Here is a 14662-nt window from a genome sequence, read left to right on the forward strand (position 1 = left end):
CCCCGCCTTCATTCATAAAAAGAGGAAACCAAACAGGAAAATCACCATTTTGAGTGTCAGTTTGCATGAGTTTGCATGAGGAGGAGGCAGTTTGAATGTGAAAAGGAGCAGAACTCACATCAAATATGAAGCCTCCTTCCACTCTGAATGCAATCTGCTGAGTTTTATTAGTCCTTCATGTGGATTCTTGTCTTTTCTGTGCAGGGTTTTGACACTGGAGGCCAGTTTTTAAATTGAAAGCTTAAAGCAACAGTTTGGTATTTTGAGAAATATACTTATTCGCTTTCTTCCCGAGCGTTGGCTTTCACACAGTAGCTCCTGCATAGATGAGAAGATTGATCGCACTTTAAAAAACAAGCATATTTCCAAAAAAAGTGTAGCTAATGCTTTGAGGCTCAGTTTATTTTTTCTTTGGTGCTAATAAATGTAATCATAACAGTAACTGCACTTAACGAATTGTAGTTTTTACTGCAGTTCTGCCTGTGGTTTATCCACCTGGTGTTGGCGTACCTGGCTGTCCAAGGTGGCAGACGCATTTGCTCATGCGCTGTTCAGGTCGGGCAGTGACACCCCAAGTCTACGCCCCTGTTTACAAGCATGGTTCTGTGACATCAAAGCCAAAATATGCAAATTACACAGTGCAGAAAGTTGAAGCATCCAGTGCACACATGAGGCTGAACTTTTTTGGAAAATGGCAATTAAAACAAACTGAAGTATTTCCACATATATTCACTGATTCTGTACTTTTCAGTGGAGACGGGGTGAGGCATGATTTTAAGAATTTGTAAGCGCTTTAAAAAACAAACATACATTCATGTCTGAAGGGGATCTTTAATCATTATTCATCTTCCACTGTAGTCCATATTTAAATTGTGTTTCGTGCACATCTTTTTTTATTAGCTGTAAGCTTACACGACAACAGCACACTCCAAACTAGCACTGCACATCACTAATGCCTGAAATAAGCGAGTGAGCGGAAATAACTAATAATAGGAGCAGGCCTACTGTAATAGTTGGCTGCAAGAATAGCAATTTAATTAGTGAAACTCTCGACCCATGCATCCCTCAGGCTACATTATAATCCAGTACACTTTACAGGAATAGCATGACATCACAGGAAACAGAAAATACCCGACAGAACGATAAAGTCACTGTAATATGACCCGCAGACACTCTGCAGGTCTCCACAGGAATATTACAGGCTGCAGATAGATTTCAGCAGGGAGGTTAGTTCAAGTGCAGTCAGGAGATTGCATTTCCTGTAAGACCATTGATGGCCTTTAATTCATACCTTGATGTGTTTTAAACGAGGCTATAAAAGTAATCTGATGCAAAACAGGCAGAGTGTGTCTGAGACGTTGGTAACGTTTCTCAATGCTTGGGTTAACCTTCATATCATCTTGTTATACCTGTAGATGAAGAAGGAAAAGCTGTTTCAGACACTTAGCCTCTTTCTTCTTCGAGTGTTTATGTCGGAAAAGGTCGGAAATTAAAGGTACATTCACATGCTGTGTGTATTTTTTTTCCACAAAACACAAGACCCCACAATGGGCGAACTGTAAATAATGAGGCGTGAGAACGTCTGACTTGAAAACCGAAGGGAAAAGGGAGTGGACAACAATAGACTTCCTGTCAAACCAGCTGACATCATGTCATTTGGGAACATGTGATTGGTGAAGCCGAAGCCCTGCCCACATAATGTTGACCCTGACAAAAAAAAAAAGTTATTGCATCAAACATTTAAGGGATCAAGGCTGCGTTTAACTCATTGTGAAAGCTGGAGAGACATAAAATTATTTACAGTTTCCGATAAACATGTCCAGTGTTCAGTGTGTGGAAACCTGTGGTCCAACATGGTTCACTCCAGGTCCCATATAATAAGTCTAAAGTGATAAAAAAAAAAAAGCATAAAAATTAAATTTAACTGGATTTCCAAAGAATCACTGAGCACAACATTGTGACCTCAGAGCCACATCATTAAGGACAAGGCAGCAGTGTCCTCAGTGTCTGAGAATTTGGGGGATTTACAGACTTTGAGGAATTTGCATCCTACAGTTGCGCATTACCAGTTACATTATTCACGGTGAAGGTTGATGCCGATGTTTGCTTTAAACGAAGGACGTCTCCCCTCTGATTATATTGCGGCGGTGTGAAAAAGCTTTGAAGCGACATTTAGGCAGATAATATTTACAGAAAATATTACTGAACAGTTAAAGTTATGGGTCAACATTTCAGGATGTGTAGTTGTTTGCCTGGAGTTACATAAAAAGATCAATAAAGCTCTCATGTCTGCACTTCAAATATAAAGCTACAGTCAGCAACCAGTTAGCTTAGCTTAGCACAAAGAGTGGAAACAGTAGGAAACAGCTAGCCTGGTCTGAGGGTGAAAAAATTCCACCTAATTAGCATCTTTAGAGTTTAGTAATAATAAAAAACAGAAGTGTGACAAAACACTGTTGTTTTACATGTTACACTCTGGTTTAAGTCCAGAATAAACAAAAATAAGATGCTAATTAGTGAGCTTCAGAGGTGCTGGTGGGTGAATTTTGCTAGCTGCTATGCTAGCAATCTTTGTGCTAAGCTTCTAACTGGCTGCTAGCTGTAGCTCACTACACAGACATGAAAGTCATTTTAATCACTATTAAATCACAGTTTAAAGATTAAGAAACTGAGATGAATAGTCCAAAATTCTTCAGAGGATGGAGCAGCTACAGCTGTGTGTGGACCCTAACATCAGCATGCATCTCACATCTTTTTATTTTTATTTTTTCAGGCATTAATACCAGACAAGTTTACCAACCACGCGGGCTAAACATCATATGTCTGACAGGTGCTGGAGAGTTGCAGAGGAAACACAAATCTGCTTCCCTCCTCAGAAGTCTAGTGGCAGGGTTTTCATAGAGATCAGACAGGCCGAAAGCAACCAACTTGTACATGTGTGTGTGGGAGACGCTGAGAAAAGTGTAACTGTAGACTCACAGGTGCGCAGTTCCTGGAAAGTGATCGGTGTCGCTGACTAATAACTGAATTCTCGCAGCGACCACATGCCTGGCTTTGCTCTCTTTGACAGGGCTCTCAGTTTAGGGGTGACTCAAAGTGAGAGATAAAACATCCGACTGTACTTGATGAACAAACATCTAGTTCTCTAAGTCTGGAAGAGTCGAACACTTCTTGTAGAAATCTGGCATGTAATGTATGTGCACCTGTTTTGACCGCAGATGCAATTAAAAGAATGGGGGATGTAACCTGAAACCACATGGAAACATCGCTCAGCTTGTGTTTTCTGGAGTATCATCCACAGGAAATTCAACTGCTTTAAATCTGATTTATCGCAAACCACATCAACACATCATTTTTCCTTGTCTACATTTCGGTAGAATTGAATCTCAAAACCAAAAAAATCATCAGAACTGGCTGCTACTAAATACTGTTATCTAGTCTCATTGTTATAGATTGTCAATCTGCGATGTTTGATGCTTTCCAGGAGTTATCGCGTGCTGAGATATTATAATTGCGGTACGCAGAGTTTCCCTCAGCTGCATTGTGCACCTTCTTCCACTTCAGTCTGTGATCTCATGTTTCCTGGAATGAGTCACATCTGTCCCCACAGAAGGGTTGTGAACGTGTTAATTTCACCTGTTGATGTTCCGTGTGGGTGGCGGGAGCAAGTAATAGCGATACGAGCAAGAAAAGGAGGAAACGAGATTTTTTTTTTCCGCTGTAGAAAAAAGCGAGCAGTGGCACAGACTTGTCAACAAGACACGTCTTTTGGCTTTTAGCTTCAGTTTAGGGAGGCTGTGAGCGCTGAGGACGACTGGTCTAAGGGCTAAATATTGCTGTTAGCTTAAAATTTGAAACCACTGATAGCAGCGTATCCTGAAATCATCTCCATCATCAAACATTCAGAGTTTAAAATGGGTCACAAAGAGCTTAGGGACTGTAAATGGGGTCAGTTTGCGAAACTGCCCCGGTCAGATGTAAGCGGTGGAGCAACAACAGCTCAGTCACGAAGTGGTGGACCACACAGAGGACATGAAGACATTTTAGCCATTTGGGCGCTTCCAACTTTGTGGCAACAGTTTGGGGAAGGCCCTTTACGGTTCCGCCGTGACTGTGCCCCTGTGCACAAAGCCAGGTCCATAAAGACGTGGTTAGAGGAGTTCGGTGTGGAGGAACTTGATTGGCCCTGGCCTCAACCCTACTGAACACCCCCAGAAGGGATTAGGACACAGATTGTAAGACAGTCCTTCTCGTCCGACATCAGTGCCTGACCTCACAAATGCTCTTTTGGCTGAATGGACACAAACTCCCACAGACACACAATCTTGTGGAAAGTCTTCCCAGAAGAGTGGCGGCTGTTTTAACTCGAACTGCTCTTTATTAATGCCAATGGTTTTACAATGGGGTGACCAGCAAGCTCACTTAGGTGTGATGGTCAGGTGTCCACTGACTTTTGGCCATCTAGTGTATATCCAAATGCCAAACTAAGCCCAAAATGATGTTAAATTAATGCGTTACGTCATGTTGTGTGAATTCACATTCGTTAACTGATGATCAATTCAGTGTCAACTCATCAGATAAAGTCTCAGTGACTCAAGCATTTTTTAATGGAAACAGGAATTCATGACACATCCTCCATTAATTGGTGCATTAAATCATCATGAGTCAGTTCAAGCATTTTTCAAGTATATGATTTGTAACCTTACAACTGTGTTATCAATTAAAGAACCAGTGTGCAGCATTTAGTGGCATCTAGTGGTGAGGTTACAGATTGCGACCAACTAACCAATAGATCCCCATAGATCTTCCACACTGGATCTTTAAACGCCTCTCCCACAGGACTGGACTGATTCTGAAACCTCTAAACATGTATATGCTTAAAAAATCCAACCCGTGGGAATGCAGTGTAGGGCAATAAAAAAAACATTTATTTAGAAACACTTTAAAACAATTTTAAATTTAACATTAAATTGTAAAAGTCATTGTTGCTGCTGCTGCTCAGCATGATGACAACTCACAGGGTCGGACCAATCAACACCTCACCGTCCAAAACACTGACAGCGTCCTACAAACTGCTGCTCGAGCCACTGATCTGCTCAAACAGCCAGTGTTTTTTGATGAGTAAGCATCAGTGGTAGCTGTATAAACCCTGCAAACAACAGTTAAGATGTTTCTTATGCAAGATCCCTTTCAAGTGCAAAAGCGGATCCCACATAAGAAACCTCATCCTCTTCTTTTTTTTAAAATGGTATGCAACTACGTGTGGTGTTAGGAAAGGGATCTGCAGAAGAGACGGTGACTAGTAATTATAGTGGCTAAACATTACGCTTATTCTGAGGGAAATTAATCCGTTTCAGAGTTCTGCAGCAGGTAGAAGAGAAGATGTAAATGGCAGACTTGAGTTTTTAGCCATATAAAAACACATGTATAGCATAGCTCGACTAATCTGCACTCTGAGGGTGTCATGAGCAGTGCCGGATTAGAATTAGCCACGCTTCGCAATTGGTCAGATCCTCAACACCATTCAGCAGGCATTCTAAAGAGCCATATGTGGGCCGCCGCCACTCAGAAACACTGAGTTAGCAATTTGCATCTCGTTAAGCCTCCCACTCAGAGCTCCATGTGTGCTTCCCTTATTGGCTTTTGGTTCAAAAAGTTCAGAGTGTCCCCACCGTCCGGGCTCGGGGTGGACAGATACTCTAACTCATAGCCTCCGCTTCTGTTGGCCGGGCGGACTTCGCTGGAGGTTTTTTTGTGTTCCAGGATCTGCTGCAGCTGGTGGCTAGCGTACTCGGGCTTGGCGGTGAGGGGCCCAACAGGAACCTCTATGCCCAGGATGTCGGTGACCATGTAGGGGCGAAGCCAGCCCACCAGAGGGGTGCTGCCGGGGGTGTAGTGGGTCTGGCGGTGATAGAAGAGGAGACCGTCCACCTGCAGCAGGAAATTCACAATTAAACTAATCAAAGCCTGATGAGACGCTTACAAAAATGTGTTTCATAAAAAGATAGTGAGTAATCTCCCAAATGCATCATTACACCTTCTGACTCGAGCACTGTGCAGCAGGAATGTGTTTGCAGAAGGACAAGAGAGCGTTTCTTACGCTGAAGCTGTACTCAGCTGCCAGGGCTTTCTGAATCAGCTCTGCTGTGCAGTCGGTGCTTTGGAGGCTCACAAACCGGAACTGTTGGACCAAACAAAACCAGAGCACCACGCTGTTAGTTCAAACACAATTTGTCTTCTTGTCAAATGTGAGAAATTGCTTTCCAATGGTGAGTTTACTCTACAAGGACTAAGCCTGATTTAGCGCCTGCTGGGCAGCGCCACACAAACACTGAAGATTTAGGGGTGGAACTTGAGCTCAAAGTTCATTCAGACTTCCAAAAAGCACCGTAATCTGCAAGATTTGTGTGGAATAATCACTTTAGAGCACACTCAGAATTGAAGATGAAGTTTTTCCTTTGTCTCATTTCCCCCTGAGGAGGTTTCAGTTCAAGTTTGGGCCTTTATTTATCCCATATGTGGAAATAAGGTGCAGCAAGGCATAAATCACAACAAACACAAAATACTGCAAACCCAAGATTGAATAAACATGTTCCAGAGTCTTAAATAACAACACCGAGGACTGAAAACTAGGAAGGAAAAATGGGACATGGAGTGAAGAGGCTCTGTTCCTGCTGCTGCGACTCACAGGGTTACGTTTGGCGATTTCTGATAGGCCGTCCGCCTCCTGGACTTTGGACTGGAGCCAGTAGAAACGGAACTCGGTCTGTTGATGAGAGAACAAGCACTGTAAACAAGAAAACTCCCTTTTGAATCCGGAGCCAATGAGATGGGCAACGTGGCAAAAAAGCACATCTGTGGCCCAGACCCAGCTACTCGAGCAATTAGACAAGCATTCCTGGATCGCTGGAGGATTAGAAGCCAGTCTTACCGGGCAGTCGTAGACCGGGTGGCCTCTCCAGCACATGACATCCAGGATGTAGTACGTTCTGTCCACCTCACTGTAAATGCAGTCCAGGATAGTGTAGTCTGCACAGAGCACGTACAGCATACATCAGCATAAAACGTACCCATAATCACTTTGGTTTGTTTATGGCAGAAGAAGTTAAAGGTTTTGATATAATCGGTCACTTTTTGCTCCTGTGTGATGCTTTGAAAGAAGAGTTAGCCAGAAGGATGTCAAGAAACTCTAATCAACATGTAGACTTGTTCACAAGTCAGAAAACAGCAGAAGATCACCTCCACACTTCTTTTCAGCGGTAAGCAAACGGTGAAAAACGCTGGTTTGATGGAACATTTGCATGTACGAAGGTGAGCTCCGGCATTAAAATGGTTACATCTGTGCAAAAGAAATATACATGAGAGAACCAAGCACGCCTGTCTGATTTCATTTTCGGCTTGTAGGTTGCTGGAGACAGTGACTCTGATACCGACAGTCTACTTCCTGTGAGTCACACTAACAATATCAACTCTTCACTGTCTTTTTTTGGATGTCTGCTCTAACTGACTGCCTCAACATCCAGTTTTTTTTTTTTAACATTTAAAAGTTGGAAGTTATTTCTATCTTGGAAAGAAGCTCTCAGGTGATGCTGGTGGATCAACACTACAATCCACTATAATAAACCACGGCGCCCCACCCACCTTTTCCCATGGCTGAGTTGTGTCGGTTCCCACCGGGCAGCAGGGATGGGAAACGGTTCACACAGTAGCCGCTTTTAGTGTACGCTGCAGTGGAACCCTTCAGGAAAAAAAAAGGCAAAAACAGAGATGATACATGAGGGAAGAGACGGCTGGAACCACGATGGCAGCTACGCCCAGAGCGCTGTCATGTCAACTTCAGCCGAGACCGAGACGTCTGCTTCCTTCTGTTTATGCCGTCGGCTGTTTAATAATAATAATAATAATGTTTAATAATTTGGCTTCTTCCACTGGTTTGCCTTAATTTCCACATACTTCAAAAGGCATCTGTGTGTGCATAGCATTGTGACACACGCTTTTAAAAGCTGCCTCAAGTAGTAATTTAGCTTCAGCTGACCTCAGACAGACAGTCATGAGAGCACTGACATGAAACTAATAACACTGACGATATTGATGAATCGAAAGGAAAAAAAAATGGAGCTGATATGTTGCTGTACAATAAATGTACTGATAGATTACAATATGCTGAATATTGGCAATTTTCACTTGAGGTTCAGTGTTCCACTATTATACATCACATGATACAAAACTCTTCATACTTGTAAAACCAAAAAACTGTAACGACTCATTGAGCTGAGATCTTTAGAGTCATTAATTTAAACATTATAATCAAGTAAAACCACAATATGATCATGGTGTCGCTAGAGCTGAGATGTGTAGGTGGACTCAACAGACATCAAACCCACTGGGATGTGCAGGAACTCTGGACAGATAAAAGCCAAAAGTGTCACAAATAAAAGCAACAGAAACTCTCATCTTGTAAAGAGCGCTGTGCTGCTGTGTTTCGCAGTCGTCAGTGAGGTCAAAGTTTGAAACAATGAATGAGTAACCAGATGACTGTCATTATGATGTGGTTGACAGGTGGTTGCATCACCGGGTGTAGGGTGACACTAATACAACAACAGTTTGCGTGTGGCAACAGAGGAAAACTGTCGTCTCGAGCCAAAATGAGATGACGGCCACGCTGTACCAGAGTTCCCAGTAATCTGCATGTAATGCTGATAAGCCTCTTCATTACTCACACACCACAGAAGTGACACAACGCGAGGCAAAATGAGCCAGTGTTACATTCAACACTGCCAGAGAAAAACTCACATCATGTTCTAAGAAAGTCAAATGGAAAACCCCAAAGTTATGACAAAGTTCTTTCTTTTTTTCCATCAGAAGTTGTTGAGAGATGCTTTTACTTGTGGAGGGGATTGTTTCATTGACTGACAGGTCATGATTCAGCACTGACACTCATTCTCAGGATCCTACTCGTGTCCCAAACTTAGATTTAAAGTGTAAATTTAAGAGGAATAAAAAATGGAAATTAAAAAAAATGGAATAAAATAAACCTAAAATAACCAAAGATCTTTAGCTCCTTGTTGTCCATGTTTTCTCCCTGTATGAGGGAGCTACGTAATGTCCAGCTGCACGTTCTGCTGTGGAGGACGGAAAAAAGTAAGAACATTTACAGTAATGGCAGACAGCATTGGCTTCTACCATTAACATAAATATTTGACATTTTTTCAGGTATTCTCTGCCAGCTTCACTTAATTTTACTGTCCTGCTCTCGCCCACTAAAATGATGTCTGCTTTGCTGTCTACTGTCTGCCCGAGTCCAGGTGAATGCATCATGATGCTGCTGTTGACAGGGAGAGACGAGGAAAGCTGCAGAACAGAGAGACTATAAAGAAATGACTGAGGAAATACTTTAGAAATCATCATTCAGATTTTAAACCAAATCAGAGTTTCCTCGTGACCCAGCTGCAAACGCTCTGAGGCCCAGTACTGGTCCACGACCCTCGGTTTGGGAACCACTGCTATAGATAGTAAATCTCTGGTGTTTGGGCTGAAGGAACCACAGACAGTGAGAAGATTTTCAACCTTCATCCATTTCTTTCACCAGCTCATTCTATCACTTTTCTCATCATCTCTTCTCTTCTTGCTCCTGTATTACAACCTAATGGCATAATTAACATTTAAATCAGCATAATGACGACTTCTCTTATTTCCCAATGAATGACGAGACACAGCGTGGCTCAGTACAACATGTGCAGTCATTAGAGAATCTGTGCTGCCTGTGTGTCGGGCACAGGTCGCTCTGGGTGCTTCAGTTTTCTCAACACTTCTTTGGCGTCGAGGCCAAACATAAGCACACTTCTGTTCTTAAGTGTTTAAAGCAGTTATATGGCAGCGGCTGTATGCAGCTCCACATTTCAGGTTAATAAATCTGCTTCACACGGAGACTCAACACTATGCTACTTTTATGAGTCACAGGGTATTCATTTTGAACCTTACACACACAAACCAACATCTTTACAGTATCGTGATGAAATCACTTCATGCTTACTGATTTCTACATCACAGGTTGAAGGAAATTCTCTGTAACTGTTTGCCCACGTTATTCATTTTGTTTAGGGTTGCCCGGACAAGTTGGCTCATCTTACTCACACATCTCACCTCATTCTCCGTTTTACCAGGAATGCACGTTTGTATTTAGAAGCAATAAATGCAAAGTACAATAATCCTGTCAAACTATTGACTCAGTGCAGCTGTGACGCTGCATTCAAATGAGAGAAGCTCCTGACTGCTGCTGTTCATGCTGATCAAAGATTGATGATGGTAAGTCTTTGGATCTGGGCTGGAGGATGACACATCAAAAACAGCAGAGATGGAAACTACTTCAAAGGCCGGTAAGAAGCGGCTCACTGTCTCGACTGCGTTTGACTGACAGTTTGATATGTGCTGAATTATCAATGCGGTGCTTTGAAATAATGATCTGACTTCTAAAATTCATGGACTGCTGCAGCAGATCGAGTCAAACAACAGAGGAGCAGCGACAGCTTCTTACCTTGGAGGCGACAATCAAGGATCTTTTCCCCACAGGACAGACCACCATCAGCCAATCAGTGTCCAGTTCTGATGGCACATCCACCATCCATTCTGACAGCATGAGCTGAGGAGGAAGAGAGACTCTGTTAGCACACTCATCTTCATCAATGCCGTGTTCAAGAGTCCAGAGATTTTACTGTCAAATCTGTTGGAATTCAACAAGCTTGTTGGGCTGTCGTTCTAGAAACTCATGCGCCCTCTGCTGGCCAAACGAATGCAACAAGAAAGCACATGGCGTAATGTGCTGCCCTTCACACATGAACAGAAATAACATCTCTGGGTATTAACACATCCGGTGCTGACCTGGTTTGCGTAATGTTTTGGCAGCCTCCTCCTCTCCACCTCCATCCCCTCTTCCTCTGCGTTGCCATCTTGCTCCCGTTCCCCCTCGTCTTGTTTCTCCATGTCCTCCTCTCCATCGCTGTCTGCCCCTGTCCAGTCCCCATCAGCCAGACGCCGCGCATGGTTGACGTAGTTTAACCTTTTACTGAGATTAGTGATGGAGAGAAAAGGCACATTCACATACTGGCAGTGTGGTGTTATTTTAAAAGACGAAAACATGTAAGTTACCTGAAGACAAGACATATTAGACATTCAGAACATTAAAACATGCACATAAATTGCAGCCTGAAATGAAATCAGTGAATCTGTGTTTGTATAATACGGCATCCCACTTGCCATAATTATATATATGTACTGGCTCGAGGGCGCCCTCTCATAGAGCTAGCATTAAATGCCACTGGCAGCTTTGAGACACTGCCAGTTCATGTGTGATGTGTCCGAGGTGAGTTGCTGCACCGTGTACAAATATTGAGTATTAATGTCCATATACACACCTTCTGAACATATATATGCACCAAAGAGTCGTGAGTGTGTTGCTAAAATCTAGTAACAGCATATTGCACTTTCTAAGCTAGCTAGTTAGCCTCTGTGCTAACTCTGTGAGAGCCACCTTTATGACTGATCAGTACGTGTTCTGTTCCTGTTCAGACGATAAACGGTGACATACAAAGACAAACAGGCGTCCCGGTCCTTGCTCTACAGACAGCGCAGAGTTGAGGGGTTGCCAGTGAAGTGCAGCTGAGCGCAGTGACATCTGCATACCCTTATTATCATGTTTCGGATGTAGCTGACAACGGCAGTTATAAGTATGCAGCTGCATTCCGTAGCTTTCACCATCAAGCCGTACTGAGCTCTCACCGGTGAAAACGTGCTCATGTTGCAACACAGAAGTAAAAGGGGCAGAAAAGCATCATCTGCCATTGTTCTACATGTCCATTATGTGCTAAAATAAGATTCCTTACGCCCATTCTTCAGTTAAAAACTCCAGGGTCAGAGACTGAACTGTGAAGATGTTTACCTTTTCTGCAGGTCAAGGAAGCGCCGGCGTCGCTCGCTCTGCTCGAGCACGCTGTACTTGCTCTTGTACTGGGCCAGACGAGGGTGGGGGGCGGCAGTACTGTTGGGCTCCTTGGACACAGCGAAGCTGGCCGAGAGGGCTTTGGTCAGGTCATCCATGGGGACTCTGTTAAACCAATACAACTGTCATTACAGACATTTTTAATCCTTTCTCTTGGACACTGACCATCCCTTTCCCTGCAGATGCATATATTGGAAGGACATGCGGTTAATGAATGCATGAATAATGAACATATGCAAGACAGAAAATTAAAACAGTGGCAATATTAGTGCAACAGGTCATTCGTAATCTTTAGGAACAGCTTCCAGGATTGACTCTATTTTTGTTTGCCGTAACACTTGACTTGCACACGTAGACGAATGCTGTGCAAAATATAATGCATGCAGGGTTTCGCACTATAATAGTGACACAGTCTTTTGTGATTCTGAGGCAAATGTGTGTCCATCATTGACTGCAGACATTTTGTGTATTCTGGCAGTTCATCCGTTTGCCAGGTAACATCTGTCTGACATCTGTATCACGGCAGACATGTTCAACTGGCTGTGTGTTGCTCAGACTCTTCATGCAGGGATTTATCTCAGCGGTCTTTAAACCTCTGAGAAAAACTGAAAACCTGTAAAAATGCAGAACATACACAGAATATAACTGCATATTGATTACTGAAAGATAATTTTGCCCTTTTACAGGAGGTGCATGTTTACACATGTCCTTAATGGATAGATTAGGGCTGTAACTAGCAATGTCATTTTGGAAGGATTTTCCAAATTCGTACGGTCTATAAACGATCAGAAGACAGGGTAAAGAGCTCATAGTGAAACCTACATATTGCTTGTTTTTTAACCGACAGATGTCTGTGTGTCTGTGGCAGTCTGCAGTGTAATGCCATCATAACACAGTGTCCCAGCGCAGCCATAGTCACCATGTAAACACACAATACACCGGTCATTGTCAACATCTGAATATGTGCTCATATGACTTATTTGTGCCAGTCTGAATTCCCAAACAACTGTTCTCCAAACAGAGTTCAGCCACCACAGAAGAAGTACAGAGGGTTTCTCTTGGTTAGTTAATTTCAAAGCTACAAAAACTGCACATTAGGCTAGTACCGTTAGGACAAAGTGTAACGTTGATGTCTTTGACAGGACGTTTTAAACACATCACCGACAGTTTCACACATGAAATAACCCCAGACGACAGACGTCTTCTCTGGCGGGAGATAAACCCTCATCTAGTGGGGGTTTTAACTGGATTCCACGACATGAAAAAGCCAGGGGACTCTTGTAGATCACACTAACCAGTCAGTTAGGCTGGCAGCTAGCATCGTGCTAAACCTGTTAGCATCATGTGGGCCGAGCGGCGCAGAACGTGAAGTTATCGCTTTAATTTCCTACTTCTACACACATCTATCAGGCCTAAAATAACTACCGAACAGAGCGTTTTGTCAGATAATACTTAATAACATTAGCTGAATACATACCCAGGACATTAAAAGAGGCTGCTGCCCGAACGTCACGCTGTCATCTTTCCCACCGGTGGCGACTTTTGGTTGGCCGATTAAATACAGCAAACTATCCCGGAGTTTCACACAGGAAACTTTTGCCCTTCATAGAAATGCTGTGTTCCTGCTGCACTGCCGCAGGATCTCTATAAAACCAGTTTCCTTTAACTAAGCGTGCTTGTTGCATCTGTAGGCACGTGTTTAAATACATATTTGCAGTACTGGAAGAAGCATTGAGATCTTTAAGTAAAGGAGGCAATGCCACACTATAAACTCTGCCCTTAAAGTACAGAATCATTTTAAACTAAATCTACTAAATCATCTTAAAGTATCAGAAGTAAACTGCTCATTATGCGGTATGACCTATGTAAGTTATTACATTATTAGATCATTATTTTTGATGAACTGAGCTACGTTATATATCGTGTTGTATACATACAGTTATTATTAATAAGAACAATCATTACAAACTTCTCATTTGTTTTGTGAGTAAAAACTTAACCCGGAACTGTTGAATAAATATTGTGGAGTAAAACGTATAATCGACCAATCAATTGATTATTTGGTTTGTTACCACGGAGAAAATAGAAGAAGAAGAAGAAGAAGAAGAAGAAGAAGAAGAAGAAGAAGAAGAAGAAATGCCGCTATAATTACCCAGAGCCCAAAATGACAACTTCACAATGCCTCTTTTGTCCAACCAATAGTCTAAACCTCCAAATTATTAAAGATAAAGTAAAATTATTGAAAGGAAAGCAGCAAATTTCAATTTGTAAAGTAATTAAAGCTGTCAGATAAACGTAGTGCAGTAAAAAGTACCATATTTACCTCTGAAATGCAGTGGACTTGAAGTAAATGGAACAGTGCAGGCACCTCAAATTTGTACTTAAGTACAATACTTGAGTAAATGTACTTAGTTACAATACACCACTGCTAACATCAATACTACGAATAATGTTAATAATAATAATAATAATAATAATAATAATAATAATAATAATTTCCTCTCTACCTATTTGATCCTTATCATCTGAAGCCTGATTACATAAAGTGTCCTCTGGATGTTGTAATCTGTGTTATGGGTCATACCGTGTTTCTCCTGTTGGGGGCGGTGTTGAGCCGGTTCCTCCTCTTTCAGGAATATAAAGGAGCCGATGAAAAAAAGGCGAACT

General features: G+C 42.4%; 1 protein-coding gene across 2 annotated transcripts; it reads right to left on the reverse strand.

The window, feature by feature from the left end:
• Nucleotides 1-4580: 4580 nt before the first annotated feature.
• On the reverse strand, nt 4581-14651 carry snupn (snurportin 1). 2 transcript variants are annotated; one of them, XM_076733894.1, is made up of 9 exons: nt 14580-14651; nt 11936-12100; nt 10879-11062; nt 10535-10639; nt 7642-7738; nt 6932-7029; nt 6689-6766; nt 6101-6181; nt 4581-5931 (listed from the first exon to the last, which is right to left on the reverse strand). In XM_076733894.1, exons 2-9 carry the CDS (start codon nt 12091-12093, stop codon nt 5611-5613), a joined length of 1122 nt encoding a protein of 373 aa, XP_076590009.1. In that variant the 5' UTR covers nt 12094-12100; nt 14580-14651; the 3' UTR covers nt 4581-5610. The 2 variants fall into 2 exon arrangements, with proteins under 2 accessions (XP_076590009.1, XP_076590008.1); XM_076733893.1 differs by lacking the exon at nt 14580-14651 and adding an exon at nt 13473-13540.
• Nucleotides 14652-14662: the final 11 nt, after the last annotated feature.

This window comes from Chaetodon auriga, chromosome 6, assembly GCF_051107435.1.
Source record: "Chaetodon auriga isolate fChaAug3 chromosome 6, fChaAug3.hap1, whole genome shotgun sequence".
NCBI lineage: Eukaryota > Metazoa > Chordata > Actinopteri > Chaetodontiformes > Chaetodontidae > Chaetodon > Chaetodon auriga.

Bases quoted from the DNA above. Each gene is read 5' to 3' on its own strand.
- snupn (XM_076733894.1), bottom strand. From the start codon at position 12,093: ATGGATGACCTGACCAAAGCCCTCTCGGCCAGCTTCGCTGTGTCCAAG. The intron at 11,063-11,935 runs GTAAACATCTTC...CACTAATCTCAG, and splicing joins TTCCTTGACCTGCAGAAAAG to TAAAAGGTTAAACTACGTCA. The intron at 5,932-6,100 runs GTAAGAAACGCT...TTCCTGCTGCAG, and splicing joins CAGCTGAGTACAGCTTCAGC to GTGGACGGTCTCCTCTTCTA.